Raw genomic sequence first — 26,745 nt, forward strand, 5'->3', positions numbered from 1 at the left:
CACTGCCAAGTAGCCAAAGCTCAGTGCAAAGACTGGGCCAAGTGCAAAGACTGGGAGGGAGGGGTTCCCCATTAAAGCAAATTATGGAAGGTTCTCCCTGAAAAGAGGTTTAAAGTCAAGTTGTGATTTCTAAAACCTCATACCCATTGACAACAGATAACAAGATGTAGCTCTTGAAAGCACATTTGTATAAAAAACAAGGGAAAATTAGAAATGGGTCCAACACATGCAATCCAGGCTGGCTTCTGCCACAGCCGCTTTTAAAGCTCAGGTCATCTGGAGGTAAGGCTTGTTTTTGACAGGCTCTTCTGAGGCCATTTCATGTTCTTTTGAGTGTCTGTAGGCTTTGCTGTGAGAGCTGGGTCGTGCCAGGTGACCACCAGAGGAGCCATCCATCCCACAGTATTATGCATGTGCTCCATGTGCCCTTTTGGCATCACGAGGAGTAAGACCAGGGTACAGAGCATACAGTTTAGCTGGTTGGGGGGACAGATGTCAAAAGAAATAGAGAACAGGAGTCATTTAATGTCTCCTGTACTCCACCCCTGGAGGCCACTTATTTAACAATGCAGCTTACTCCACCTTACTCCCGCTGTTGTCTCTGACCATGAAGTAAATTTGTGCATATAAAAAAAATCAGCTTGGGAAGAAATTGTGCCTTGCAGTCTCCAAAATGATTGTACTACACCATTTTAAATTCCTAGACCTTTGCTTTTGCTAGAGCTCCCTTAGATGTCTTGTGCCTGGGGCTCCTCACCTCCAGCTGTGGTCCACTGAATCCAGATGGTGGCCCAGACATGTGTGGGGTCTGCTGTATAAAACTTAACAGTGCTCAAGCTGTCCATAATGATCTGACTGTTCCTGCCTCATCTTCTACTTTTATGGCAGGTTCTTTGGGGTGGGAGGCATATATTATCACATTTCTGCATGAGGCCTGGAGAGGATCCTTAAGGGCTACAACTGATAGTCCCTCAAAACTGGGCTGGAGAAGGAAGAAGCGAGAGGCTGCGAAGCTACACAAAAGCAAAGCTAAGTGCTGCAGCTTGCTCTACACATCACCACGCTCTGGTGAGTATTTTATACCAGCCCAGAGACCTTTGCATCTTCCTGAGCAGGGTTAAGGAGTCTGAAAACCAGGGATGACCAGCTTCCAAATGCTCTGTGCCCTTTCCAAAGCTGGTCCTTTCTCTCCTCCATGCATATTTGAAGAGGTTATCGTCTATCAAAATATGTTAATGAGATATTATGGCTGTTAGATCTTCTCACCAGGTGTTAATCACTACCTGGTTAAACAGAGGCAAATCCTCTCAGCCATGCTCTTGCTGAGGATAACCATTAGGTCTGTTCTATGTCTATGCTCACAGGAATGCATTCACACACCCTCGTGCATATGCAGGGTTCAAGATGCCGCCTTAAACCAAATACAGAAATTCCAGGAAATCTGCCTGTGGCTTTACACCAGGACATAGGCATTGTGGGCAACAGAGGGAAGGGCAAGGCCTCCTGCTCTTGCTTTTCATTAATGAGAGGGATAAATGAAGGAGCTTCATAGCAGTGGGTGCCAAATGTGCTCAGCTTGTCCCATGCAAGTGGATGTTTTGTAATAAAATTAGAAAGGCCTTATTTTCAAGAGACACATGAAAAAAACTGCTTCTGAGCTGGTGTAATGCTACCAGCAGCTCTAATAAGGTGTTCTCTCCAAAGATCCAGGACAAACTTTGTGGAACATATTCACACGTATCTCATTTCTTGCACTTTCTGGAACGCAAAGACACTCAGGGCTTTGTTTCTGCAGCTGGCTCAAGGTCTCACACTGGCACTCAGGCAGTCTCACTGTGTTACTGCTCCAGCAGTACTTCAAAGCCTGACATACTCACAGCACTGCAGTTGCCTGAAATACACTTTTGGGTCCTCTGGAAGACAGCAGCTGGAATTTTCTGAGGAAAAATCAGTCTTTTGAAAGCAAGTTGCTGTGACTTTCATCCAAACAAGGGGTCCACCATAAGTGGTGGCTTTTCTCAGTCATCTTTGGAGCTCTGAAGCACGTGAGTGCCAGAGCTGATTTCTTCAGCCCAATTGAAGCTGGTTGCTAGCCTTGGCATGGTCAAGATTTGCCTTTACCTCATAGCTGGTTCAAAGGTGGACCCCGTGATCTTCCCTGGAGACAGGAGACAGGGCTATATTGGGGTTCATCTTTTCCAGTCTCCTCCTGAGCTTGCCTTAGCAACTACAGGGCCCAGTAGATGCTGGGCCATAATCTTCTGTCTCACAAAGAGCTGGTTAGTCCCAAAAATCAGCACCCCATTGCTTTCTGCATTGCAGCATCAATATAAACCATCTATAAATCATCTCCACAAATGACCAAAGCTGCCTGGCCTTCATCTGAGGTGAAACAGAAGCCTGAGGTCTGGGCTAGAACTGTGTGACAGATTTGGTACCCTCGGCCTCTGCCCACCTCTTCTCTGGAACAGCCCCCTGGCCCTTGTCTCTGCCCTCCACCTGGGCTCAGTTTCCCTCTGAGCAGCACTACCAACATGGCTTCATGTTGTAATTTAAAAGGGTTCTTGAGGACACAGAGCTCTCTGTGCTGCCAGAATTACTGCATGTGCTCCACCAGATGTTGAAGAATATTCCCTCCTGTCCCAAGTTACTCTGGGTATTATATTTCCCTGGCTTGACATTGTTATGAAATGTCAGAGCTTCACAACTTGTCTGACTCTCTTTTGCAATGTTCCCAAGGGAACACAGCCACTTCCAAAGCACTGGTTGGGTCCAGCAAGCCCTACAGACTTGCACCATCTTTCCCTCCAGAAGAACCTCAACCATCTCTGCAAGACAGGTGAGGCATAGTGGGGTAGGAGGTGAAAGCAAGATGAACTGAAAGCAGATCTGGAAGGCAGTTGCTGGTGGATTTGTCTGAGGGCTGCCTGGGGATTGCTTTTAGTCCATATTTTTCTGTCACACAAAAGAGGGAGGAGTGCACGGTTAAATTTCCTGATGACACAGACATGCAAGCGCTTGTCAATACAGAGAGGCCCCAGCCTATCAAACAGGAAGAACTGTGTGACCTCGAGGGTGGGAACAATGGGAATAGGACAAAATTCAATTGTGCCAAATGTAAGGTTTGGCACGTAAGGCTGAAAGGCCAGAGTTTCTCTGGGAAAATAAAACCTCTCAGGCACCTTGGCTGGTCACTAGATTGCCTTGAAATGGCAGCACAGCACGGCCATAGAAAAAAGTAAATGTGAGAGAGGATGAATCAGGTATTTCTCAGAGGGGACTGAAAAGTATTGGTGATGGAGAACAAGTACTGGTGGGCCCTGTGAGATGGCTGCACTCAGCTTTATTCATCTCTATTAGAGAGAGATGAACTGCGACAGGACCAACTGTAACTAAGGGTGCTCTTGTAAGGTGAGGGCTGCAGACCTTACTTATTAAAATAGGAAACTTGAAGGGATTGCCTGGTTCTGCCCAACAACATTAGAGGTTAGAGAGGACACGATTGATCTATAAATATCCTGTGTTAAACTTAAAACAATGTTGGCACAAGGACAAATGGATACAAATGGCCATGAGTGTGTTTAGCCTAGGAACCATTCTGGCCACTGGAGCAGTGAGGGGGAGGAACAGCAAGGAACAGCTTGTTGTAAGGCACTGCAGCATCAGTTTTTGAATTGTACCATTTGACATGGGGCTTGAGATGATTCAGTGATGCAGGAAGGGCCTTCCCTTCCAAATCCCCATTACAGGTACACTTTTGGAGTCTTCTTGCTCATACAGATGGCCTAACTCGGCCACAGGAGAAGGCAAGGCTGTCAGTCCCCTGACTAGCTATGCTAGGGCTTGGCATAATCAAACTCCTAATTTGTTAGTGGCAACTATTTTGATTTCATGCATTTCTTACAGAATAAACTAGAGGCTTACATCAGTAACCAGTTTGGTTTCTTCTTCTTCTTCCTTTTTTTTTTTTTTTTTTTTTTTTTTGGTAGTTAATACTTTGTACTTATATAGCATCTTTCATCTTTCAAAGTGCTTTACATACATTAATTATTTAATTCTCCCCGTACCCTCTTTGATCTAGGCAAGTATTATGATGCTCAGTTTACAAGTGGAGAAAGCAAACACAACAAATCCTTGCTGCCAGGCTCATCCCACCAGGACTGATGCAGCTCCATGGCTCAAAAAGGCAAGGAAAGATTCCGTGATGTGCACAGGGTCCACAGGCAATCCAGTGGAGGAGGCAGGGTGGTAACTCTCCTGGATACCGCCTGGTTCCAAAGAGAGAGAAGACAGTGAGGCTGCCAGCGAAGGCTGTGTGCAGGGCCAGTCATAGGATGCTGTATGGATGATGAAGGACTAGAAAATGATGTGCCCTGTGCTCTGGAGAAAGACCCAGAATTCATTTTCATCAGAGCATGCAGAACAAAGCCCTCACAGTGGCTAGGTGACTAAAGCCCAAGGAACAGGAATAAATGCACATAGTTAGAAGTAGCAAATGAATAAGAGCTGACATTGATCTGTGTAGACATGCACTCAGTGGAATGATGTGAGTCTCCTCTCTCAGTTAAAAAAAATAACATCTGATGTATTTTTGATTGTTCTTGTGTTGAATGTTTACGTCGTTTTTCTGAGTGACTGTCAGAGTCTGATTTGGAGATTTCATTGCTAAATAACAGAGCCATTTTTCTTGCAAATTCACAGAGTGATGTTGTTTGTGTGTTTGGGCTGCTGTGACGATGTCAGGACACTGCAAATGCACTTTGTCTTGTTCCAAAGAGAAGTGTCACATTCCTCCTTTCTTTTTCACCCTTTTTAAAGAACATTTCTGTCTTACAGGGGCAAACGGTGTTGTTCGTGAGGCAGAACAGGAACCTGGGAACAACACACTTGAGGCCTAGTGCTCATTCTGATGCTGGTTTGGTGTCTGATATGGCTGCATCTCAGTGGCCACTGCCCAGAGTGGGAGTTAAAACACCAGGGTACTGATTTTGACAGGTACTGACTCATTTTGAGACAAAGAGAATGGCATTTGGCACCAACTCACTGTCCAGCCTTTTGGGACAAGGAATCCTCCCTGTGCATCCTCCTCCTGGCGCAGCAATCACAGCAGCTCCTGTGCTCCTCTGGGTCAGTCAGCTCTATAACATAATGTCCTTTTGTGGGGGAAAAAAAGGGGAAGGGGCCTGAATTTAGTCACATTTTTCCTGCAGCTAAACTCTTTCCTGTTCCTGCTAGCATTAATTCCTAGAGAAGTAAAAATGGCTAAGTTTTTTTAATTTCATGGCCATTTTAATATGCTAAGTGCTGCCAAGAGAGAGTCAGTGCAAAATTAACAGAGTTCAAATCCCCATGGAAATTGGAAAATGTAGTTAAAATAGGGCTGCTAAAGATTTTGTAATTAGCAGAAATTATTTTAAAGTGTAACATTTTTAATTAGCTGTGAATGCCGCTCGCTCCACATCAGTATTACCCACAAAATTGGCCTTGCCTAAGACAGTAAAGCTTCTCACCTGCACAAATCCCTCAGGAATCCACAGGTTATAACTGAGATCCATGGAGCTGTGCACTAACTGAAAGGGAAACTGTTAATGGAACAATGCTGAAAGAACAGTCTTCTAACAAGCACAGCAGAGTCAAAGATCCCGTTGCAATTGTCCTGTTGTGTCACTCCCTCCTGCCAGAGATCCTCTGTGTTTCTTAGTATTAATTTCTTATTATCCATTCCTTAGAACCTGTGTTGAAGCAGCATTCTCCTCTACCCCATTCCAGTTCATCCCAGCTCACTGCACCCATGGGCTTCCTAATATTTGGTAATGGTCCTTAACTCCAGAAAATCTCCTTCTGCCGTTGTGGATTTGTCCTTCTCTCCAGGCCCTTCCTCTTTCTTTGCTAAGTCCCGTGGTGTGAGAAGAGAAGAGCAAAGCAGCACACCTCAGTGCCCAGCCTGGCAAGGTGTGCAGGGAACTGGCAGTGTAGGAGGAGACAGAGGCTGCCCAGATGATGAGAGAAAGGCTCTCTTGAGGACCCTCAGTGTAGCAGGTCCACAGGGTGCTCAGGTTATCTTCAGGTAATGCCAGTGGGATGTGCATCCCTAAATGTGCCTGGTGAGTTGGGTTGGGGCCTGTCTGAAGTCACACAGGCAGCCTGTGGAAGGGATGGGAATGGTCCTCCTGCCATCTGAGCCCAGGCAAGTGCCTTTACAACAAGGTCACTCATGCCTCTAATTCCTCTGCTGCAGAGGAGTTATTAGCTGTATATTAGAAACACTATGCCTAGGGAAATTTAAACTTCAGTTGCTTGCTCATGTAGCACTGTTACAGTGTCATTTATAAAAATCAGTTCACACACAACAATGAGACAACAGAGAGAGACAATTACAATGGGTTGTCCATGTGGCTGAAAACCCACTGACCATCCTGTGATTCAGCCCCATCATTCAGTGCTAGCCTGGGGATTCTCAGGTGTCCAGACAAAAATTGGTGAGTTGATGGCAAATGGTGAGGCCCTCTCCTAAACATTTCTTCCATGTCATTGCTGCAAAAGAGGCAAGGAAGAGTATTTCTTTTAGGATACACAACAACATTTATGAAATCTCAACTGGTTTCAAATATGGAGCTTCCAGTTCAAGCTATGTTGAAAAAAGCACCAAAAGGTTGGGGGTTATTAATATATTGTAACTAAAACTACAGGAAACTTCAGATGGAAAGGCCAGCTGTGTGGGATGAAGAAAGCAGCAACAGATATCTCTTTTAAACTATCTCTGGACAGTGAATTGAATTTGCACAGGACAGTTCAATCCTGACACTTCTAAAGCTCTCAATAATTCACTATTCAGCTGTGATAATTTCTAACTACTTTCTGAGTGCAGCTTCTCAAATCACAAAAGGGCAGAAATCCCATGGTCTCATGCCTATCTGGCAGTCCCATAGCACATCAGCAGGGCTTTAAAACCAGGAGGTACCAGGTGAGACACCTCAGACAATCCAGAGATTGGCAGCAGCAGGGAGGTGGTGCAGGATGGGAGGCAGTGGAAACACCCATGGCAATCCCCTGACATGACACTGAGCCCTCATGCCAAATTTCAAACCCCTGCTCTAAAGCAAGTCTATGCCCAAGCCATTCAGCAAAAAGGTCACCAGAAACACTTCATGTGGTGCAAAACAGTTTCTTCTGCCCTCTCCACTTGTGCTTGGTGCCAGGTGTTGGCGCAGCCCATTTGGCTGGATCTTTCCCTCAAAGATGTCAGAGGCAGCCATATAGCATGGAAAAAATCACCTCAAAATGCTTGGCAAAGCTTTAGTTGACTGAAAAGGGGGTTGTATAATGGGATGTCTTGAGTAACTTGAAAAGCAAACATCCCTACCAGAGCTGCCTATAGTGCAGTTGCCTGTACAAGGTGTGTAAAGGGCATTTTTTTTAGTGTTTTTCCAGCTGCAGTGTGTTCACCCACCCTTAAAATTATGTCAGTGGTATCTGTGACTGTCATCCACCTCCTGCCAGCACAGGATACTCTCTATGGGCACAGTCACGGGGAGTCATGCCCTTGGACATCCACTGCTCCGGGAGTGCCCAACCTTGAGCTCAAACTGCAAGGCAAAAACAAAAACAGCCTTTTGTCTCAGGCATCCATAAGCAGTTTAAATGGGCAACAAGAGGCCCTTCTCTGCAGTGACAGCAGTGTTTTCTGGCAGCTCCTTGCTGGCTTTGCCTGGTGTCCAGAGCCCAGGAGCTCTCCTCTGGGCAGCCACAGCCCAAAGCTGAACTGGGAACACTTGAAGGATCTGTTTTGCTCTCACAGGCATTATCAAAGGGATGCTGCCAGTCAGGCCCTCACTCTGATGGCTCTCCATATGCCATGTGAGTACCATGGCTGTGCTAGATTCATTTTTTTGTCTCTCTGAGAGCTGTAGTAGCTCTTATAATCCCTCTCTTATGCTCTTTACACCTGTTCTATCCGCCAGCATGGCTGCAAGCAGACTGCCCGCTGCCAGCACTGTGGATCCCAACCAGGGATTATGGACATACATTTTCCTACACAAAATGAGGTCTCTGGTGCAGCTGTGTAAGGAGTCTTGGCCACGGGCAGGTCGATGACCTCAGTGGCACAGGGAAGGTGAGGGTGGAGGTCTGGCTTGCCAGGGTGAAATAAAAGTTGCAGGAAGGAGTTGCCTGGCTGATGTCCCTGCTGTAGGTCTTGGCCCAGATCAGGGTAACAAAAGCAAATCTTACCAGTAACTTGGCTGAGACAGCTCCTGATTTCAGCACAGTTTTATCTATAGTGTAAGTCCCTGTGCCCAGGCCTCAAAATAATCCATACCACATCTGCAGTCCTGGTGAGAAGCAGTAAAGGAGGGAGAGGGATGCCCAGGAGGGCAGGCAATTCTGTGTCTCAAGGGCCAAAGAGACTCCTGCTCAAGAGGACTGGAAAGCTCTTGTGCAAAGACGGATCATGGGATGGAAAAGAATATTAATAAAGGTGGTCCTGACAGAGAGCAGAGAGCAAAGCCCAAGGAGGCTGGGGCAAGAGAGTCCAGGGAATGGGAATGGGAATGGGAATGCTTGATTTGGTTTTAAAAATGAGCAGTGAATGGCAGGAGGAATGGGGATGTGCTCAGCAGAGCACTGCAAGATTGGGATTCACTTCCACCGGAGATTGCTGAGATGCAGAGCTCAGAAGGTCTGAAAAAAATGCTTGGGCATTTATAAAGGTTGTGGATATCTCCAGGGTTACCTCATTGGAGATAATCAAGCAGAAGGAATATAAACCAGAGCTCTTCAGGGGACATGCCAAGTGATATATGCCTAGGGTTAGGAAAAATATTTTCCTATAAGCAAGTTAGGATTGGCCATTCTGGTGTTTCTCATTCTGGCTTTACAGGACTTGGCAACTGGGCACCTTCAGAGAGAAGAGAGTGGCATAGATGAGCTGAGAGCCCAGTCCAAGGCAGCACTCCCTCTGGTCCTGTGTCCTGCTGCGTGAGAAAGCATGTGAGGAATTATAATTCCCTTTGGACATGTGACCTAAATTGCAGCGGGAATTTGCATTCCTGGTGCCTGCTTCCATTCCATGTCTGCCCCCCGCTGCACAACAACACCTGCAAGAGGGTTTGTTACCGTCTCTGAGAGCACAAGCTCAACAATCTTTTCAGAGACATTAAGAACAGCATCTACAAAGGAAACCAAAAGGTAAAGAGGAGTCAAAAATATGTCAATGCTGTGTAAAAGCTTATCCATACAAAACAAACTCGCTCAAAGAAAAATCAGCTGTCACTTTAAAATCTGACATTAAGTTTCTCAAATCACAGACCTTAATCAGGAGGAATACTTGAAGAGGAACAAAGAGAATTTATGATGAAAAATCAGGACAGTTGAGTGCTAGGCTCAGCGGGACTAACTGCACGACAATATGGATAAGAATGATAATTGTATTAGCTTAGCCTGAAATGACTGGCCAGAGCTGGGTTTTTTTGGTCAGCTGAATTTCTGAAATGGCTTCATTTATTTTTTAAGCAAACTTGGAAGGACAGTTACAACTAGATTATGACATGTCCATCTACTCTCTTAGGGGAAAGGAGCATTTCAGAAAAGCATCCTAACATTGGCTTAGAGCTCTTTGAAATGGGTTAAACCAAGTGCCCCTTATAGGTACTTTTAAAATTACATTAAGAGGTGAAGGTAGCTCCTACTGATGAAACTTAGAGGATCCAAACCCACGATGCTCTCACTTTATTCCACATATTGTACTTTGACCCCAAATGCTAGTCAGACCCTCCCCATGGTGACATTCTTACTTAATCCAATTTTTACATTTTATTTACCCTTTTAAAAAGCAGGATGGCTTCAAACAGGCACTAATCCTCTGCCTGTTAAAAACAACAAGATACCCCTACCTGACATTTTCTGCAATAGGAAATTGTGGGTTTATCTCCCAGTTCTACAGTCAAATTCTGGTTCAAATTCTATCCCAGCAATCCCAGTCCTGGTCCCAGCTGCCAGCTCCACATAGCTGGGGATTCCCAGAGCAGTGTTCTCCCAAAACAGTGCACTGTGAGATCGCGGACAGTGGAAGTAGCAGCCAGACCAGATGGGAAAGAGGGGGCAAACATTCCCTCACAGCCCTTACCTGGACCACTGCTCTCACTGGGAAGCATTGCTCTGATGGAACATGAATTTGCCCTTAGCAAAACCTGGATCCTGAACTGAGGCGGGGGGGCGGGGGGGGGCTTGAATGAGGCAAGGGAGATGTGAACTGCAACAAAAATTGGCCGATCATGGCAAATCTGCTGCTGTTCCATTGCAGCATCAAATATGTGGCAGTGCAACATCTCTTAGTGCTGCAGAGAGGGGCAGAAGCTCTGTAGGACTGGCCCGTCCCTGCTCTTGGGGCAGGAAGCAGCAAGCCCTGAGGCACAGGCAGCACTAGTTGGGATCAGGCGTATGGGAGTGATGCCTCTCTGCAAAAGGGAACGAGTTACTTTAACTTGTTCTGCACAAAATAAGCAAAACATCTGTGCCTCTAATTCCTCCTTCAGCAGCAGCAGCAGCTCCAGCGCCCTGATGCCGTGGCAGTGCCTGGCAGGCAGCACAGCTCTCCTGCAGCCAGCCAAAGCACCAGCTGCTGCTGGATGTGCTCAGGACACCTTCTGTGAGCAGCCTGGCTGCTGTGCAAGCCGCTGCTGGCTCTGTGGGGCTCTGTGGGGCCGGACAGGCGGTGTCCACTGTCACACAGGCTCCTTCACCAGGCTGGACCCGGCCAGCACACGCAGCTCCGATTGCAACACAGCCCGCCTCGCTCACTGGCCGCTTTTATTCGGCTTCCTCAAAGGTTTAAATAAACAAGAAACAGGTTAAAAACAAAATCTTGGCCCTGGCCCCTTCCTGAGCTGCCTGTTCCATGATGGCTTCCGGCCCCGTGCATGAGCTTCCCCCTGCAGAGGGAAGCGGCGCCGTCCCGCAGCTGCCTCGAGTGGGAAATACGGGCACGTACCTGCCTTTGATATCCGTGCCAGGCCACTGGAGCAGCGCTCTCCGCACCGTCCTGGGGCTTTCCACATCGAGTGGGGACTCGAGTGTGCTGGGAGCTGGAAGAGGTTTGCCTTCCCAGGGCCGCGGCACAAGGACATGGGGACGGCCCCTGCCAGCTGGGGGCCAGCTCCACATGAGGGTGCATTTCCAGCAGACAAACCTTGCACACCTCTCCAGAGCCTTTTCTGAGGGGAAGAGGAATTTTATTCCACTTGCAATCTGTTATGAACATAAAACCAATCTTGAAGGAGCCCATCAAGCCAAGAGCTTTTGCCCTCAGGACGGGTGGCGCAAACTGCAGCGGCGTGAGGCTCCTCCGGCCATTTTGCTGAGTGAGGGGACATGGGGAGCTCATTGCAATGACCCCCTGCCTGAGGTCATTGTGTGACAGCTGGGCAAAGCTCCCGGGCCTTTCGACCCACTTCACGTGCACAAAATTGCCTCACAGCACCTTTGCAGTGGATGATTTCTATTCTTGCCATTCAGAACTTCCAGAAACAGATAAAATGATGCCAAGGTACACGCTGGGACTCTGTGCCAGCTACCGCGCATTTTTTCCTGCCCCAAGCTCCCTACTTTCTTGACAAGGCCCAAATGATTTTCCTCACAGAGCATTTGAGGTCTGGTTTTCCGTGTGTATTAAAGAGCTTTATGTCCATCATATAGCTGCTAAAACATGCCACTATCTAGTGCTGGCAATATGTTCCTGACTAGGGCTTTAGAGTGTTATAGATAAGTTCTGTGATGTTTTCCATTTAAATTAAAATAGATCAAGCTAAACTCAAGGGAAGCTGATAGCTGCACTTTCATTTTATTTCATTCTATTTCCTCTTTATGATCCATGTTACGCTAATAATCAAAACTTTGATTATAGGTCCCTAAGGCACCATGGCCAGGCTGGAAACTGCCTCCAGCTCTCCTATTGCCAGGGTTCCAGCTGCCGGATAGTGGCAAAAGCAGGGTGACTTATACCAATGTGGCATCTTGGGGTCTTTTTCCTCCCTCTACGGAGAAGGTCTCTGCTTCTTATCTCATCTGGCCTGAATTCTCCAGGCATGAAGATACAGATCTGAAATTTGCCTGATTCTGGTATCGTTGCTGGTGTCAGTGGGGATCTTGAACTGCCAGCATGGACTTCGCCCCACTGAGCTGCATCCAAGTGCTTTGAGGGGACTCTTGCAGTGGACAACCCCAGAAAGGAGGCTAAAATACCCAGCTATTGAGAGTAGTGCACCAGGGAGTGGATGGACTGGCCTCACAGAAGATGGAGACATAAAGGAGACACAGTGTCCTGCTGCAGGCACTTGCCAACACCCAGCTGCTGTTCCCTTTTCTGCAGAGCTTCAAGAAACTCCTCTAAATGGTTTTGGCTACACCAAAAAAAGGTGTTTAAAATTAAAAATATAACAGGAATGATAATGCTAATCTGCAAAATGGGAAGGTAATAAAAAATTCTAAGCTTTCTTGTCTCCCTCAGGTTTGTGGGGCAGAGGAATCATGGAACCACAGAATGCCCTGAGTTGGAAGGGACCTTAAAAATCATCTATTTCCAATCTCCTTGCCATGGATGAGTATGAATGGGGATGTGATAATTGTCCTGCTTTGCCTGACTCTGCCCAGCTGAGCTCCCACACCTCAGCTCCAAGGGCAGGTGCAGGTGTTTGTACCTTGCAGTGCCTCTGATCTTCAGGAAAAAAACTGTGCTGGTCAAGGTCTTATTGCCTTGCTAAAGTCTATGCACTGGGGGTTTTAAAGAGTGGTTTGTACCATACAGGAAATCCCACAAGTGAGACCTCCTTGCAAAGGCCTGGACCCTGTGCCAAGATCCTCAGGCTGAATTTTGGCCACGGCTGTTTTAGAAAAGTCACAAAGTAAAGTTCAAAGAGAGTATTGAAATGGCTGCATGGCTTCTTCTCCTTGCAGCAGAGCAGATTTGTGGGGACCTGCTGCCTGCCCTGCTTTGAGTGGGAGGGTGGGGTGAACATCACCCACTGCTTTGCCTGGCTTGGATGTCACACCTCATCCACTCACTTCCATGAGTCCTGCACCCCTCCAGCCTATGGCTTCCTCCTTACACCTTGTTAGGGCAGCAAAGGAAGCAAAGGGCAATAAAACAGAACACTGACCTTTTCATTACACAAACTTTTTTCCAACTTTGACATAAATTCATGAGCTTTAATGGCCACATGCTGAAGCCTTGGGTTTGGTGATTTAATGCCTTTCTCTTTGCCAAGGCCACCAGCAGGCATGGCAGGCTTGTGCTTGGGGTCTCAGATGCAAAGCATTTCTATGCAAATGTGATTTGGACCCTCAAAAGCTTTGAGGTGTGTACACGTGTGTGTGTGTGGGGGGGGGGGATGATGGAACAGCAACCTCAGCAATGCCTGGCTGTGGACAGGGGTCCCTGGTGGCCCTGCTGGGTTGCTGCACACCACCTTCTGCCCAGGGGCCAACACTAAAGCCAAGCCATGGAGGCAGTGGGTGCCAGCACATCCCACAGGTGGGCTGTTTGGGTGGCACTGTCCCCATCCTGTGATGCACCCCGGGCTCTTTTTCCGGCATTCTGCATCCCTTCCCACCAGGGTGAGTGCCCCTGCTGCTCCTGAGATAAAAGCACTGTGCCTGGGGAAGACCCAGGGCCACTGCCACCCTCGCTGTCCCTGCCATCAACGTGGGAGATCGGGACCCAGCGTGGCCTGGGTGGGCAGGGGCTCGTTGTCAGGATGTGCCTCGGGCACGGCGCCTCTGCCCAGCCCTGCTTTCTGACCGCACAAAGAAAACATTTGCCCAGACACAGCCCGGCCCCTTGCCACGTTGAAAGCCTGGCTGCCGGCAGCTGGAAGGGGTCATGCAATGCCTCCCCAGCAGGACACAGAGCACAGGACTGGGAGATGAGTTAAACAAGGCTGCGTTTTAGAGCCTTCCTGAAATCTGCCCTCATAAAAGGCAGCTGTCTGGAAACCTGCTCATCGAGGGGAGGAGAGTCTCCCTGTGAAGAAGGGAGGCTTGCCAGGCCTGCCACCACCGCTGCTTGCACGCAGACAGTGCTCCTGCCTCGGAGGAGGTGCTAAAACACTGGGGGGGAGGTGAATAACACTGTGGGCAAGTGACCCTGCAAGCAGGATTTGCAAAAGCCCCACACACCATGGGGTAGCTCCCTGTGGCACTGCACACCCCAGGGAGCACTGCCAGCACACAGGACCATGCTGCCATCTGGTCTGGGAGCAAAGGGCATGCTGGAGAGAGCAGGGAATTCAGGCACAATGGTTGAGGGGGTATTTCCCAGCTGGTACAAGGTCCAGAGGTATCCTGGATACGTCCTGACAAGCTAGGATGGATCTAAGGGCTGACTTACCCTTCCCTCTGGGACAGTGGGTTTTAGTGATCATCACACATGCCTGTCCCTTCTCCTGAGTGTCTGTGCTGAGCTCTGTGCTGTCCTGCTTGTGGTCTGGGGCTGGACTACAGTTGCTGCCTATGACTATGGAATACTTTGGCTTTCCAGTCCAGTGCTGTTTATACAATGCAGAGGACTTCTCCTTGCTTGCACATTTCAGGTAGATCTGGGGTAGTGACTGAAGCAGACAGGCACTAACAGATCCCATGATTTTTCCTCCTGTCCTTCTAGCTAAAAAGCTCAACTCTTCCCAACCAGAACCCGGGAGGATTCACACAGCAGCTAGGCTCTTTGCTCAGAGCCAGCCTCCTCCAAGTAGCACCTGTATCCTAAAATACACACTGGGCTTCTCCTCTGACTTCTCTCACATCTTCTCCGCACTCACCTGTCTGCAGCCAAGTCTGGAGCGAGATGGTTTCTGTTTCATAGAAGAGGGAGACTGTCCCGCCTGTCTTGTGCATTTGGACTTAGAAGGACTTGGTTTCCCTCCCACACTTGACCTCTCAGCCTCCTCCTTTATTCTGAAGGAGCTCAAAATGACAAGGCTCTAATAAACCCACCATCTTGTCAATGAGGGAAAATAATTTAAGAAGTGATGAATGACACATTCTTATTTACTGTAATTACACAGTGTACTTCAGGAAGGTATTTTCCTATCACTAATCCAAAACATTTGCACTCCCCTTTCTCGTAGTTTTCTGCTCCTTGATTTCCTCCCAGGCAGCCACTCCCAGAGTGTTCTCAAGGTGCATTCAGTGTTGCTGCAAATCTCTGCCCCTTTGGAGCTAGCAGGGAGGAAGGGAACCTGTGCTTCAGTTTCTCCAGCCTCAGCTTTTGCAGCTTTCCATTTGCAGTGAGGGAAGGACATAGAGGAGTGAAACCCTCAAGTTTTGTTTGCCCAGTGTGTTGTTTTCCTACTACATTTTCTAATGGGCCTTGTGACAGCCTGGGACCCCACTGTAGTGTGTGTAACCACCATAAATATCCAGGTGAGTACCATATGGCCTTATACAGCAAATCCACCAGTGTTGCTCTAGGTTTATCCTTTTAAAAGCTTTCACACTGTTTCTTCTAAGACTGTAAAATATCCCAGATTTCCACTTGATTAAAAAAAAAAGGAACATGTGCTTCTATGCATGACCCAAAACTCTTTCTTCTTCTCCCAGAAGTCCATCAAAAGGCATGCAGAAGGCCTTGAGTTTTCATTAAAATGGTGAGGAAGTGCTTTGCTTCTCCTGGGGCCTCCCAAAGGACTGGAATATACTGGGTGTTACCACTTGAGGCATTTCTGAGGAGCAAGACGCTTGACTGGAAGAGTCTGAAAAAAAAAATCACACCAATCCTTCAGGCTGTGGTCACATGGAGCTGTTTTAGGGATCCCAACCACCCTGCAGATCTGCTGAAAAGTTCTGGATTCAGAGTTTCTCCCCTCAAGCTTTGTGCAATCCTCCCATACCCCCTAGGACTTGGAGGGAGAAGACATCTTTCACTTGGACATCTGGCACTGGTGTCCTAACAGACGGGCTCCAGGGCATTTTGTGAAATAGTCTGCAGCCTTTAGAATCTGCTTCAGACAGAAACTCAAGGACACCAGGCAATGCAGACCATTAATGGAATGAGTCTGTCAGATACTGTTTCATGGGATGTCTCTGTGTTTCTGTGGGACTGTTATTTGCAATAGGGGCATTCATCTGCATGCATTTTCTACATCCTTCCTGATTCTTAACCAGTGTAGGACTTGTTCCTTTAGCTTAGCTAAGGCTTGTTGGAAATGTACAGAAACACAGTGTGGTTTAAAATGTTTGCTATCTATTAAAATAATATTCTCAGAACTTTCTGCTCCAGACATCACCTAACAATGTGCTCTATATGTTGTTTCCGTGCACTAGAACTTTTATGCCTTATTTGACCTTTCACTCCAGACTTTTCCACCATGACCAGAATGCTTTTCCCTTGGTATCCAACACTCCATTGTGCTCCAAATGTATGCATATTGCGCTCTAGGGCAGTGGAGCTTCCCAGCTCATTTTCTAGCTGTGTCCTACTGGCATTCTTGCTGTGATGAACCTTCAGGAGCTCACATTTCTCCTTTGGCACTTCCCTTCCTTGGTTCTCTTGAAGTGAACTGAGAGTATTTGCACATCTACAAGTGGTTTGAGAGGAAACATCTCCCTCTCTGTATTCATCCCTCTGAAGAGTCAACTCTATGACACTGTTGCACTACATCCCAAACGTTCTGCTTGGATTAGTCATCCCTGCTATTTCAGTTATGACCAGAGGTGTAGTTAATTGTACAATTGCAAAATTGCCATTTTCCTAAAGACTTGGGCAAATTGCATTTGGGAATCCCACAGAATGAGCTAGTGCAGGGATTCATGGCCTACAATCCTGTACAAATCAGTACACTGATTACACTGTTCCTCCTGTGCAAATACCAGCAGAGCTCATCAGTAAATTTAACCACTGGCAGGAATTGCACAGGTGGAAACTGCTAAATCTCATCCTGCTGGCCTCTGAAATGGTCTCCCTCTGTCACTGTGCCCAGGCAAGGTTTTGCAATGTTAGCACATCTACAATCAACAACATCTCCTCCTGTAACAGGAGCAGAGTCCTGTGGACCTGCAGCTCCGGGGAGCAGGCCAGCTCCGGGCAGTCTTGCTTTTGCTTTTTTTATTGGAAATTCCCCATCACCAGTTTGTGCAGCAGGCTGAAGTTACCTGCTCTTGGAACAACTCCCTTTCCTTTGGGACCAGTTACAGACTGTCAGCCTTGAACTTATCACAGGCCATGTTGTCCATGTACCTACCACTCGTTCAAAGGTCTCGGTGTGTACCCATAAATAGCCTAAGCACAACAGACCTCTTGGAAGGTTGAGGCCATCCAAGGCCTCCTGTTGGCATGATGTGCCCTACCTTCCTCACCAGCCTCTCCAGTGCAGCTGGGGCTTTACATAAGCCCCCAACCATCATTAAATTGCCAGGTCAGCCTTTGCTGAGAAAGCAATTTTCCCATCTTTCTTTTTCTGTCTTTTCTGCCTGTTCATATACAGCTTTTAGGTCTCTTGTGACTGGCCAAACTGAACCCATCATCCAAGGGGCCTTCATGCTCAGAGAGAGCTTCTTTCCAGAGACTTCAGAGGGGCAGCTTAGGGGGAAGGTTATTTTATTTGTTCCTGGTTGATGCTCCTGGAAGGTATCCAGCAGACAGATGGAGATCCTTTCTGTATCACATACCCAAGATCTCACTGACCTGTTGGGGAAGAGTCTCTGAAGGTCCCAGGATTCTAGGCAGGCTTCAGACTCTCCCATCGGTCAGGGCTGGCAGTGACCTCATAGCAGAGTCACCCTTATTTTTTACTCTCCCCAAAGGCAGGACAGGTCCTCAGCTACCTGCAAACAATTAGCTTCACTGGAAACCTTTAAAGGGAATTTCCAAACTGATGGGATAAGGCACAGTTCCTGGTGTTTATCAGGACATCACCATGCCTCACTTACTGCTCCAGTGCCTTGTTTCTGACCTTCCCAGGTCTGGAAGTGTCTACATTCTCCTGTCACCACTATCCACTACAACCTGATTAGCTCAGTCACCATTAGCCCACAGGCTGGTTTGGGAGACTGGCCCATCTCTGAAACACCCATTTCACATGGCCTAAGACCGGCCAAAGTATACTAGGCTGTGACCAGTGTCCCCCTGGTAAGGTTTTTGCACCAGTCCTTCACAAAAACACGGCCCTGACTCTGTCCCCTAGCTGGGTCTCCCCTCTTTTCCTCATTTTGCAACTTTACAAAGGGCTCGCTGCATGTTGTGTCTTGTCTTGGCTCACCACCTTCCCACGCTCAGGTTATTTTATTTCTGCTTCTGAGCCCAGCTCTGTTTTTGCATGGCCCCCATCCCTCTTGCTTTACATACATTGGGTGTGTGTGGTACTCCCTGAGGTGGAAGTTCTCTTTTCTTGTCCCCATGTGAGCCACAGAGCAGCATTGACAAGACCGACCACCTTCTCACCACTGCCTGCTTCCTAACCCAATGCTCTGCTGCAGCACATGATTTAAATACTTGGCATATTCCTCAGCCTCTTAGGGCATCTTTGGCTTCCCATTAAACATGGAGATGTCATTCCTGGTTCAGGAAGTCTCTGCCCTGCATACCAGGATCTGGGAGACCGGCATTGGGAGCTTGAATTATGTCCATGCTCTGTTTTGCCTGCTCCTCCTGAAGCATCTCCTCCTGGACTCCAGGACTACAGGACCTTTTCTCTGACACAGCTCAGGGTTTTGTGTGCTTGTATTTCCCTTTTTCCCTGATCTCATCTGGTCATCCCCTTACTGAAAAAAAAATCTATGAATAGGTCAATGTCCAATTTCCCCTGGTTGAATACCTTGTTATTCAACCAAAATAATCCAGATCCTTCAGCTGAATTATCTTCGTCCCCCACTTTGTGGCACACAGATGACCAGCTCTCTCTAATTTGGTGGTTGATTCTAGTCATACAGCCAGACTAGATAATTTAATCTCTTTTCCTGAAGGCAAGTGCTCACTGACATAAGAGCTGACCCCATCAAATTGGCTTCTAGGCCTCCCATTTCAGAGCCATTCCCTCATGCTGTGGTTATGGACAGAGCTGAACAAATCTCTCAGATGTATTTTCCTCAAACATTGTGGCTTTTGCACTGATTGAGCTGGGGCAAGTAGTCTGATTCCTTCCTCCTAGAGACTGGAAATGCTGGTGGATGTTGGTGGTAGGCTATGTGCTGGCCAGCTCTTGTCTGCAGCAGGAGGCTGTTTTTTCCTGTGGTAACCTGCAAGCCTTTTATTTCCTTTTCTCACTGATTTTCTCAATTTCTTAACTCTTTGCTGTGGTTCATCTTGGCTTATAAATTGGCCAAAGCTTTTGTTGTGCCTCTTATTTTCTGGAAAACATTATTTTGCATGATACTCATGCTGTTGATCACCTCTTTGATCCGTCCTGCCTCTTTAAATTGGGAATCTTCCAGAAGAATTTTGCATTCTCTCTGGACACTGAAGTCTTTTATCCTTGTCTGCAGGTGACCTCTTAAAAAACTCTTAGAAAGTTTCCAGATGTTGCTTGAACTCCTTTTGCAAAGTCTCCAGCTGTCCTGGCTCATGTTTTGAGTCTTTGGTAATTTTCAATTTCCGTTCCCACTTGGTTCCAGAGAAATCCCAAAATCAGGACTACAGCTAGAAGCTGAGTCTCACCCTGGACATTCTTTCCATAATTTGAAGATCTGCAGGTTGTTCCAGAGAGGATGAAGCTGGCAAAGAAGTGCTCCAGAAATGCTCCAGGTGTTCCACAAGAAGGTTGCTCCAGAAATGCTCACCCCCCTGCTCCCCACCCTGTCTGTTAGTTACAGAAACCATGCAAAGCCCTGCTTTCCTGCCCATGGGAGGAATCACCTGCAGGGAACTGTCTTTTCTTTCAGAGTTCAAGTTCCCTTAGAGTCAGCACTCCCCCAAAAGGTCTCTATGTGCTTTATTTCAGGGTTAAGCTCCTTTTACTTGGGCTGTTTTCTTGATGCTTTTTCAAGGACCAGTCCAATGAGGAGGAGAGGAATTTCATGCTGAAGCTGCTTGTTTCTCTCCACTGACTAACAAGAGAGCCTGGAGCTCTACTTTAAATGTCCAGCACAGATGACTGACTCGGGGCAGCAGATGATGCCCTTGATGAGTAAGTTTCCCTTGCAGTCTGTGGTCCTCCTTCCTGAGGGAGCTGCTTTTTAGTCCAGGCTTACCCGAGGTAACGTTCCAGGGGAGATTTAGGTTGGATAGTAGGAAAAAGTTCTTCCCCCAGAGGGTGGTTGAGCACTGGAACAGGCTCCCCAGAAAGTAACCACGGCCTCAAGACTCACAGAGCTCAAGAAGTATTTGGACAATGCTCTCAGGCACTTGGTAGGATTGTCCCCTGTGCAGAGTCTGGAGCTGGACTCCAGGATCCTTGCGGGTCCCTTTCAACTCAGAATATTCTGACTCCATGAATATATGTAACAATTTGCTTTCCTCACCAGCAGAGGATTCTCCCACACACCTCTGTAGCAGTCCACGAGCCTCTCCGTCTGACCCCCATCCCTATAACCTATAGGCACACGGCACACATGTATGTTATTTATTTTTTCTTCACGGACAGTGTAGAAATGCCACCAAGTTAACAGGGAGAGAGCTGTACAAGCCCACAGTGCTGCTTGCTGCTTGCCAAGCGGGAGCCTCAAACACCTCATCAGAGCCTTGGCTGCTCCTAAAACCTCATTGGCACTTTACAGACGGGCAGCGCGGTTCGGCAGCCCCCGCCCCCCCACACCCCCCCGCTCACACAAATCACGAGTTACTCTCCTGGCCAGATTACCTGTAAAGCACGGTCGTTAGACAGGAATGATGTGAGCTTCCCGTCTCTGTTTTGGCAGGTGGGGGCGTGTTTGGTGTTTATTGGGGTGATTCCCCCGCCTTCCCCAGCCGCCGGATTCTGTGGGAGACCGGGTTTGGAGGTCACGCCCCGCCGGGAGCCGGAGCCCGCGGAAGGGAGGGAGCAAAACTGAACCAAATGAAAAGCAAGCGGTCAGCTCTGGCGGCGGGGATAAACACATCGCTGTGGATCGCCTCAGCTGACGCTTCCCGCCTGCGGTTCCCGCCGGGAATACCGGAGAGAAGCCCGCCAGGCCGGCTCTGAGAGGGGCTGCTGGTGCCGGGGGTGTCCGCTCCCCCCGCCCCGCACGTGGGGCCGGGGCGCTGCGCTCCCGCACACGCCGCACACCCCGCACGTTGCAGGGCCACACATGGCGCGCCGGCGGGCAGGCACACGCGGGGACACGCGGGGACACACACGCGCGCACAGACAGCGCCTTTGCCCGGGGCACGGGAGAGAAGAGCGTCCCGTTCCCTCGGGCACCGGCATCCCGTCCTTACACCGGCGGGAGGGTCCTGGCGGGCTGCCCGGCGAGGGGCGGGGGGCGCGGGGCTGGAGGGGCACGGCCCACGGTAGCCCGAGCCGGGGGTGCCCGGTGCCGCCGCCCGCTAGCGGGGGCAGGGCAGGGGCAGGGCCGCCCGGTGCAGGCCGGCGGCAGTGATGTGGCAGCAGGTCGGGCCACGTTGCCGGCCCTGTGCTCGTACCAGTGTGAGACGGGATTAGGGAGGCGGCTGTCGGTGCCGCCGCCGCCGGCGGGGAGCGGGGGCTGCGCGGGCGCGCCCGGCGGGCAGGGACGCGGCCGGGGACGCGGCCAGGGGGGCGGGGGGGGGGGGGGGTGTTCCCGCCCCGCCCCGTCCCGGGGCTGCTGCGGCCGCTCACGCTGCACCGGTGCAAATCCTCCGCCAATGTCACCCCCTGCGTCCCGCAGGGATGCGGGCTGCCCGAGGGCAGCGTCAGCAGCAGATGTGTTTACATTAGAGATAGACATATTTTTATATACGTGTGCCTCTATACGTGAGTCCGTCTGTATGGAAGGAGCGCTTCTGCCGCTGTCTGGCGTTGCACGCAGATCCGGCTCCCGTCCAAAGGTCGGGAGAGAGCTGCCGGGAGCAGCGGCGGCCGGGCGGGAGCACCGGGGGACGAGAACTGCGGCACGGCGGCGGCGGGCCAGGGAGCGCTCCGCGTGTGACACGCGTGAGCGCCTGTTCGTGCCCACGCATCCTACAGAAATCTATAGAAAACCTATGGCGAACGTGACCCCCTAACCGGCCCCCCCAAGACAGGGGCTCGATTATTACCCCATTCCCCCCCCGGGCACGTTTTCCACTGGCGGGTCTCCTCCCCGTATACAAATTAAAAAAAAAAAAAAAAAAATCAAAAATGCAGTAATAAAAGTAAAATTATTTCATAATTATTAATATTCAGGAAAATCGTAACACTCATAAAGCCACAGCGAGAGCGGCAGTCACCGCGGCGGTAAGGCTGACGATGACAGCGGCGGCAGCAGTAACACGGGGGGAAGCCGCTGTCTCGCAGGGCGGCCCCGGGACCCCCCCGTCCCCTCCCCGGTCCCGCCCCCGCCCGCGCCGCACGTGAGCCGGGTGCGGGGCTGGCTGGCGGCGCGCGTGCCCCGCGGGCAGGCGGCGGCGGGAGCTGCGGGCGGGCAGGGGGAGCGCGGCGAAGGCGGGCAGGGGGAGCGGCGGCGGCGGCGGCGCTCGGAGGGTGTCGGGGCGGAGGGGGGACGAGCCGCCGCACACTTTTGGCCGCCGCACGGGAGAGGGGGGACGGAGGCTGCATGTGCGCAGCGTCGCTCGCGGATCTCCCGAGACTGATCTCAGCATCCCGCAGGCTCAGTCAAAAGCAGCGACGAAACATCAGCCGCTGCCAGACATGGATGAAGGAATCTCCCGCTTGCCGGAGAGGCAGCTACTGGAGCATAGGGATTTTATAGGGTAAGGCGCCGGGGCAGTATCTCCGTCTCCTATCTCGACGGCGTTTCGTCTTCCTGAGAAAGTGCTGGGAAGCGCTGGGAGCGGCGCCGGCTCCCCGGGGCTCGCGGGGCTCGCCGCCTCCCTCCGCTGGCGGAGCCGGGCAGCCCTTGCCCGGCCCCTCGGGCAGAGCGCTCGGCGCCCCTGTGCCCACCCGAGGAGGTGCCGGGCAAGCTGTCGCTGCACTTGCCGATGCTGGATCTTTGTGTTTTTCTCCAGGCTGGACTACCCTGCCCTGTATATGTGCAAACCCAAAAGAGGCGTGAAGAGGGACGAGAGCAAGGTAAGAGTGAGTTTCTGGGGCTCTCTTCTCGCTTAACCGCTTAATTTGGCTTCGCTGAATTTTGCAGCGTAGCTTCGCTCCCTAGAGCACCCCCGGGGGGCTGCGCACACAACTTGTCCCCCGAATGGCAAGTGGCTTTACGAGGGAGCTGGCACGGCTGGGAGAGCGGTGTCTTGACGATAATTTGCGCGGCATGCGGTCCGCATGACATTTGTTTTGGTTTTGATCGGCGTTCCGAGGGACTCTGCCGTTATAACGCTTGGCTTTTCCGGGTTTCGCTAATTAGGAAACGTACAAACTGCCACATAGACTGATAGAAAAGAAACGGCGAGACAGGATTAATGAATGCATCGCCCAGCTGAAGGATTTACTGCCCGAGCATCTGAAACTGACGGTAAGGTGCCCAGGAGCGTGTATGGCCATGCGGATGCAGGCGCCCATAGCCGGCCCGCGGCGCAGCCCCCGAGACGCCGGGCTGCCTGTCCCCTGCCCGCTGCCCCCTGCCCGCCCGTCCCGGCCCTAACGCCTCGGGGACCGCTCTCACCGAACTTAACGGAGGCGGCCTTTGGCGGTAGCCAAAACGTGCCGGGAGGTAGCCAAGCCGCCCCTACCCTTGCCTTTGCAGACGCTGGGACACCTGGAGAAAGCGGTGGTGCTGGAACTGACTTTGAAGCACTTGAAAGCGCTGACAGCCTTAACGGAGCAGCAGCACCAGAAGATTATTGCTTTGCAGAATGGTAAGCGGGGCCCGGGGGGCACTGCCGCTGGGGCGCACGGGGGGCGGGCGGGGCGCGGGGCGCAGAGCGGGGCACCCCGGGCCGGAGCCTCGGGTAAGCGCTGTTCCCGCTCGGTCTCCCCCGCAGGGGAGCGGTCCATGAAGTCTCCGGTGCAGGCCGATCTGGACGCCTTCCACTCGGGCTTTCAGACGTGCGCCAAGGAAGTGCTGCAGTACCTCTCCCGCTTCGAGAGCTGGACCCCCCGCGAGCAGCGATGCGCGCAGCTCCTCGGCCACCTGCACTCCATTTCGTCGCAGTTCCTCCCGGGTCCTCAGCTCCTCTCCCCGCCGCCAGGCCCCCTCAACAAGGGATCCTCCTCCTCTTCCTCCCCGCCCGCCCCCCCCTGCGCGCCGGGCCACAAGGCGGAGGGCCAGGCTAACTGCGTGCCCGTCATCCAGCGGACTCACGCCGCCGAGCTCAGCGCCGAGACCGACACGGACACGGACAGCGGCTACGGCGGGGAGGGCGAGGCGCGGCCCGAGCGCGGCCCCGCGGCGGCGGCCGGCGGAGCGCTGCCCGCGCTGCCCATCAAGCAGGAGCCGTCGGGGGACGAGGCGCCCCCCGTGCCCAAGCGGCTGAAGCTGGACCGCGGCGGGAGCCCCATGGCCGGCCCGCGGGGCGCCGAGGCGGCGGCGGCGGCGGCGGCCGCCGCGCTGGTCAGACCCGACGCCGCCCTGCTGGGCTCGCTGATGGCCCTGGGGGCGGGCGGCGGCGGGGCCCCCTTCGGACAGCCGGCGGCGGCCCCTTTCTGCCTGCCCTTCTACTTCATCTCCCCCTCGGCCGCCGCCGCCGCCTACATGCAGCCCTTCCTGGATAAAAGCAGCCTGGAGAAGTATCTGTACCCCGCCGCCCCCATCCCGCTCCTCTACCCGGGCATCCCGGCCCACGCGGCCGCCGCCGCCGCCGCCTCCTTCCCCTGCCTGTCCTCCGTGCTCGGCCCCGCCGAGAAGGTGGCGGCAGCCGCCGCCGGGCTGCCCCCGACGCCCCACCTCCCGCACCCCTTCGCTGCCGCCGCCGAGCCCGGCGAGGAGCCCGAGCCCGCCGCTGCCGAGGAGCCCGGCGCCGAGGGCCCGTGAGACGCCCCGGGGCTCCCCGCCGCCGCTGCCCTGCCCTCGGACTGAGGGGCCGTCGGGCCGGCACTCGCGGCCCCGGGGCCCTACGGAGGGCAGGGGCCGCCGGGGCCGGCCATCGCCGGGAGCTGCGGCCGCGCGGGTGCCGGGCCCGGCCCGGGGGAATCCCGCTGCCGGGGCGGCAGCTCCCGGAGCGGCCCCCGCAGAGGACCGTCGAGGATAAAATTTGCTACTCAGTATTTTTTTAATGTTTGGCTTTATAAATGCATAAATAAGGAAAACAAAAGAAAAAAAAAAAAAAGAAGAAGGAAGAAAACATAGTAAGGATACTTTTTTTTTCTTTATATAGAGTAATTAAATGTGGCACCTTATTTGGTTTATACAGTGTGTCCCTAAGTCCCACATGGGAACTTGCACTTGTTGTCCGGGAGACCTGGATGGGTTCAGGGTGAGGGCGGGGAGCGAGGCGAGGGCAGAAGGGCAGAGCCCAGCACCTGTGCTAGCACTTTATGGAGAACCGGAGCATGGAGGATGCGCCCTGAGCCCAAACCTGCAGTGCCTTGAGCACCCGGGGATGCCGCTGGCTCCAGCAAGTTTTGGGTGTGCAAGGGAAGGAGGGTGAGACCCATTACATAACCTTGTGTTTATTTTTTGTTTTGGCTAAGGTATACAGGTGTGGCAAGTGCATTTGTTCTCACCCCATCTTTATTTAATTCAGTATGTTCCCGAGATATTTTTTTTTACCCCAAACCTTGCTGTATAAAATGAATGTTACTGCACTGAACTACAAAAAGAACCCCCCTTCTCTCCCCCAAGAAAACACAGAGCAGCTTGTCAGCCTGAACTCATTTTATCCTAAATTCCAAGTGACACAAACTGGAGGCCATAGGTAAACACCTCGCTGTGCAATCAGAAACGATTAAACCAGTTTGGGGTAAGTTTCCCATATGGGTTCTTCCCTCATCCCATGCTCAAATACCGCGATTTCCCTTTCTGGAGACAAACCAGACGCCAGATAATCACACAGATAAAGCTTTTATAATAAGGCTTAAACCAAGACCTTGCCTAGATATTTTTAGTTTGTTGCCAAGGTAGCACTGTGAGAAATCTCACTTGAATGTTATGTAAGAGGTGAGACACCACAGCCTGGCGAGGAGTGTGTGCGTGTCCGGGGTCCGTCAGTCCGTTTGGTGCATCTGCTGCTGCTGTTGCTACTGTTTGCCTCAAACGCTGTGTTTAAACAACGTTACAAAAAAAAAAAAAAAGAAAAAAAAAAAAAGAAAAAAAAATCTTACTAGCCTACAGAGTGGCTGTATGTAAATAGTTGTTAATACATCCAATTAATGATGTCTGACATGCTATTTTTGTAGGGAGAAAAAAAAAATGTGTTAATGATATTTTGAGTTAAATATCTTTTGGGAGGATTTGCCGGAAAAGTTGCACTTTTGTTACAATGCTTATGCTTGATACAAGCTTATGCTGTCTTAAATTATTAAAAAAAAATAAATCCTGTCTGCAAGAAACCAGCTGTTTTAGAACAGTTTAGTATGTGATATATTAGAAATCAATCTTTATATTCAGTATTTTCCAGCACTCCATGAATTCTATTATCTAAATATTTCCACACTATTTTGTGATTTAAAAAATTCTTACTAAGGAATAAAAACTTTAATACACAAAATGGGGCTGTCTACTAATTAAAAATGCAATGATAAGACATGATAATTGGTGCGTTGAGCTTTGAACTGTATGATTGTGTGGCTGATGATTATTTAATTCACATTTTTAATC

General features: G+C 50.7%; 3 protein-coding genes across 5 annotated transcripts in view; 1 reads left to right on the top strand and 2 right to left on the bottom strand.

The window, feature by feature from the left end:
- SSPN (sarcospan) overlaps positions 1–11,119 on the bottom strand; it is a 35,323-nt gene extending 24,204 nt beyond the window's left edge. The window contains exon 1 of one of the 2 annotated variants that reach the window (XM_083858791.1): positions 10,988–11,119. In XM_083858791.1, the coding sequence (XP_083714917.1) occupies positions 10,988–11,054 (67 nt within the window). In that variant the 5' untranslated portion in view covers positions 11,055–11,119. The remainder of the gene's footprint in view (positions 1–10,987) is intronic. The other variant, XM_083858792.1, reaches the window with a different exon arrangement.
- RASSF8 (Ras association domain family member 8) overlaps positions 1–26,745 on the bottom strand; it is a 253,822-nt gene that overhangs the window by 132,527 nt on the left and 94,550 nt on the right. The window lies entirely within an intron of this gene.
- On the top strand, positions 22,064–26,477 carry BHLHE41 (basic helix-loop-helix family member e41). The gene is made up of 5 exons (XM_083859095.1): positions 22,064–22,789; positions 23,045–23,108; positions 23,395–23,502; positions 23,734–23,845; positions 23,972–26,477. Exons 1-5 carry the CDS (start codon positions 22,728–22,730, stop codon positions 24,958–24,960), a joined length of 1,335 nt encoding a protein of 444 aa, XP_083715221.1. The 5' UTR covers positions 22,064–22,727; the 3' UTR covers positions 24,961–26,477.

Source organism: Zosterops lateralis (assembly GCF_965231275.1).
Source record: "Zosterops lateralis genome assembly, chromosome: 4".
In the NCBI taxonomy this organism is placed as follows: domain Eukaryota; kingdom Metazoa; phylum Chordata; class Aves; order Passeriformes; family Zosteropidae; genus Zosterops; species Zosterops lateralis.

Excerpts from the sequence above, each read along its gene's own strand:
- BHLHE41 (XM_083859095.1), top strand. The coding sequence starts at position 22,728 with ATGGATGAAGGAATCTCCCGCTTGCCGGAGAGGCAGCTACTGGAGCAT. Across the intron at positions 23,503-23,733 it reads CCGAGCATCTGAAACTGACG|ACGCTGGGACACCTGGAGAA; the intron begins GTAAGGTGCCCA and ends TTGCCTTTGCAG. Across the intron at positions 23,846-23,971 it reads GATTATTGCTTTGCAGAATG|GGGAGCGGTCCATGAAGTCT; the intron begins GTAAGCGGGGCC and ends TCTCCCCCGCAG.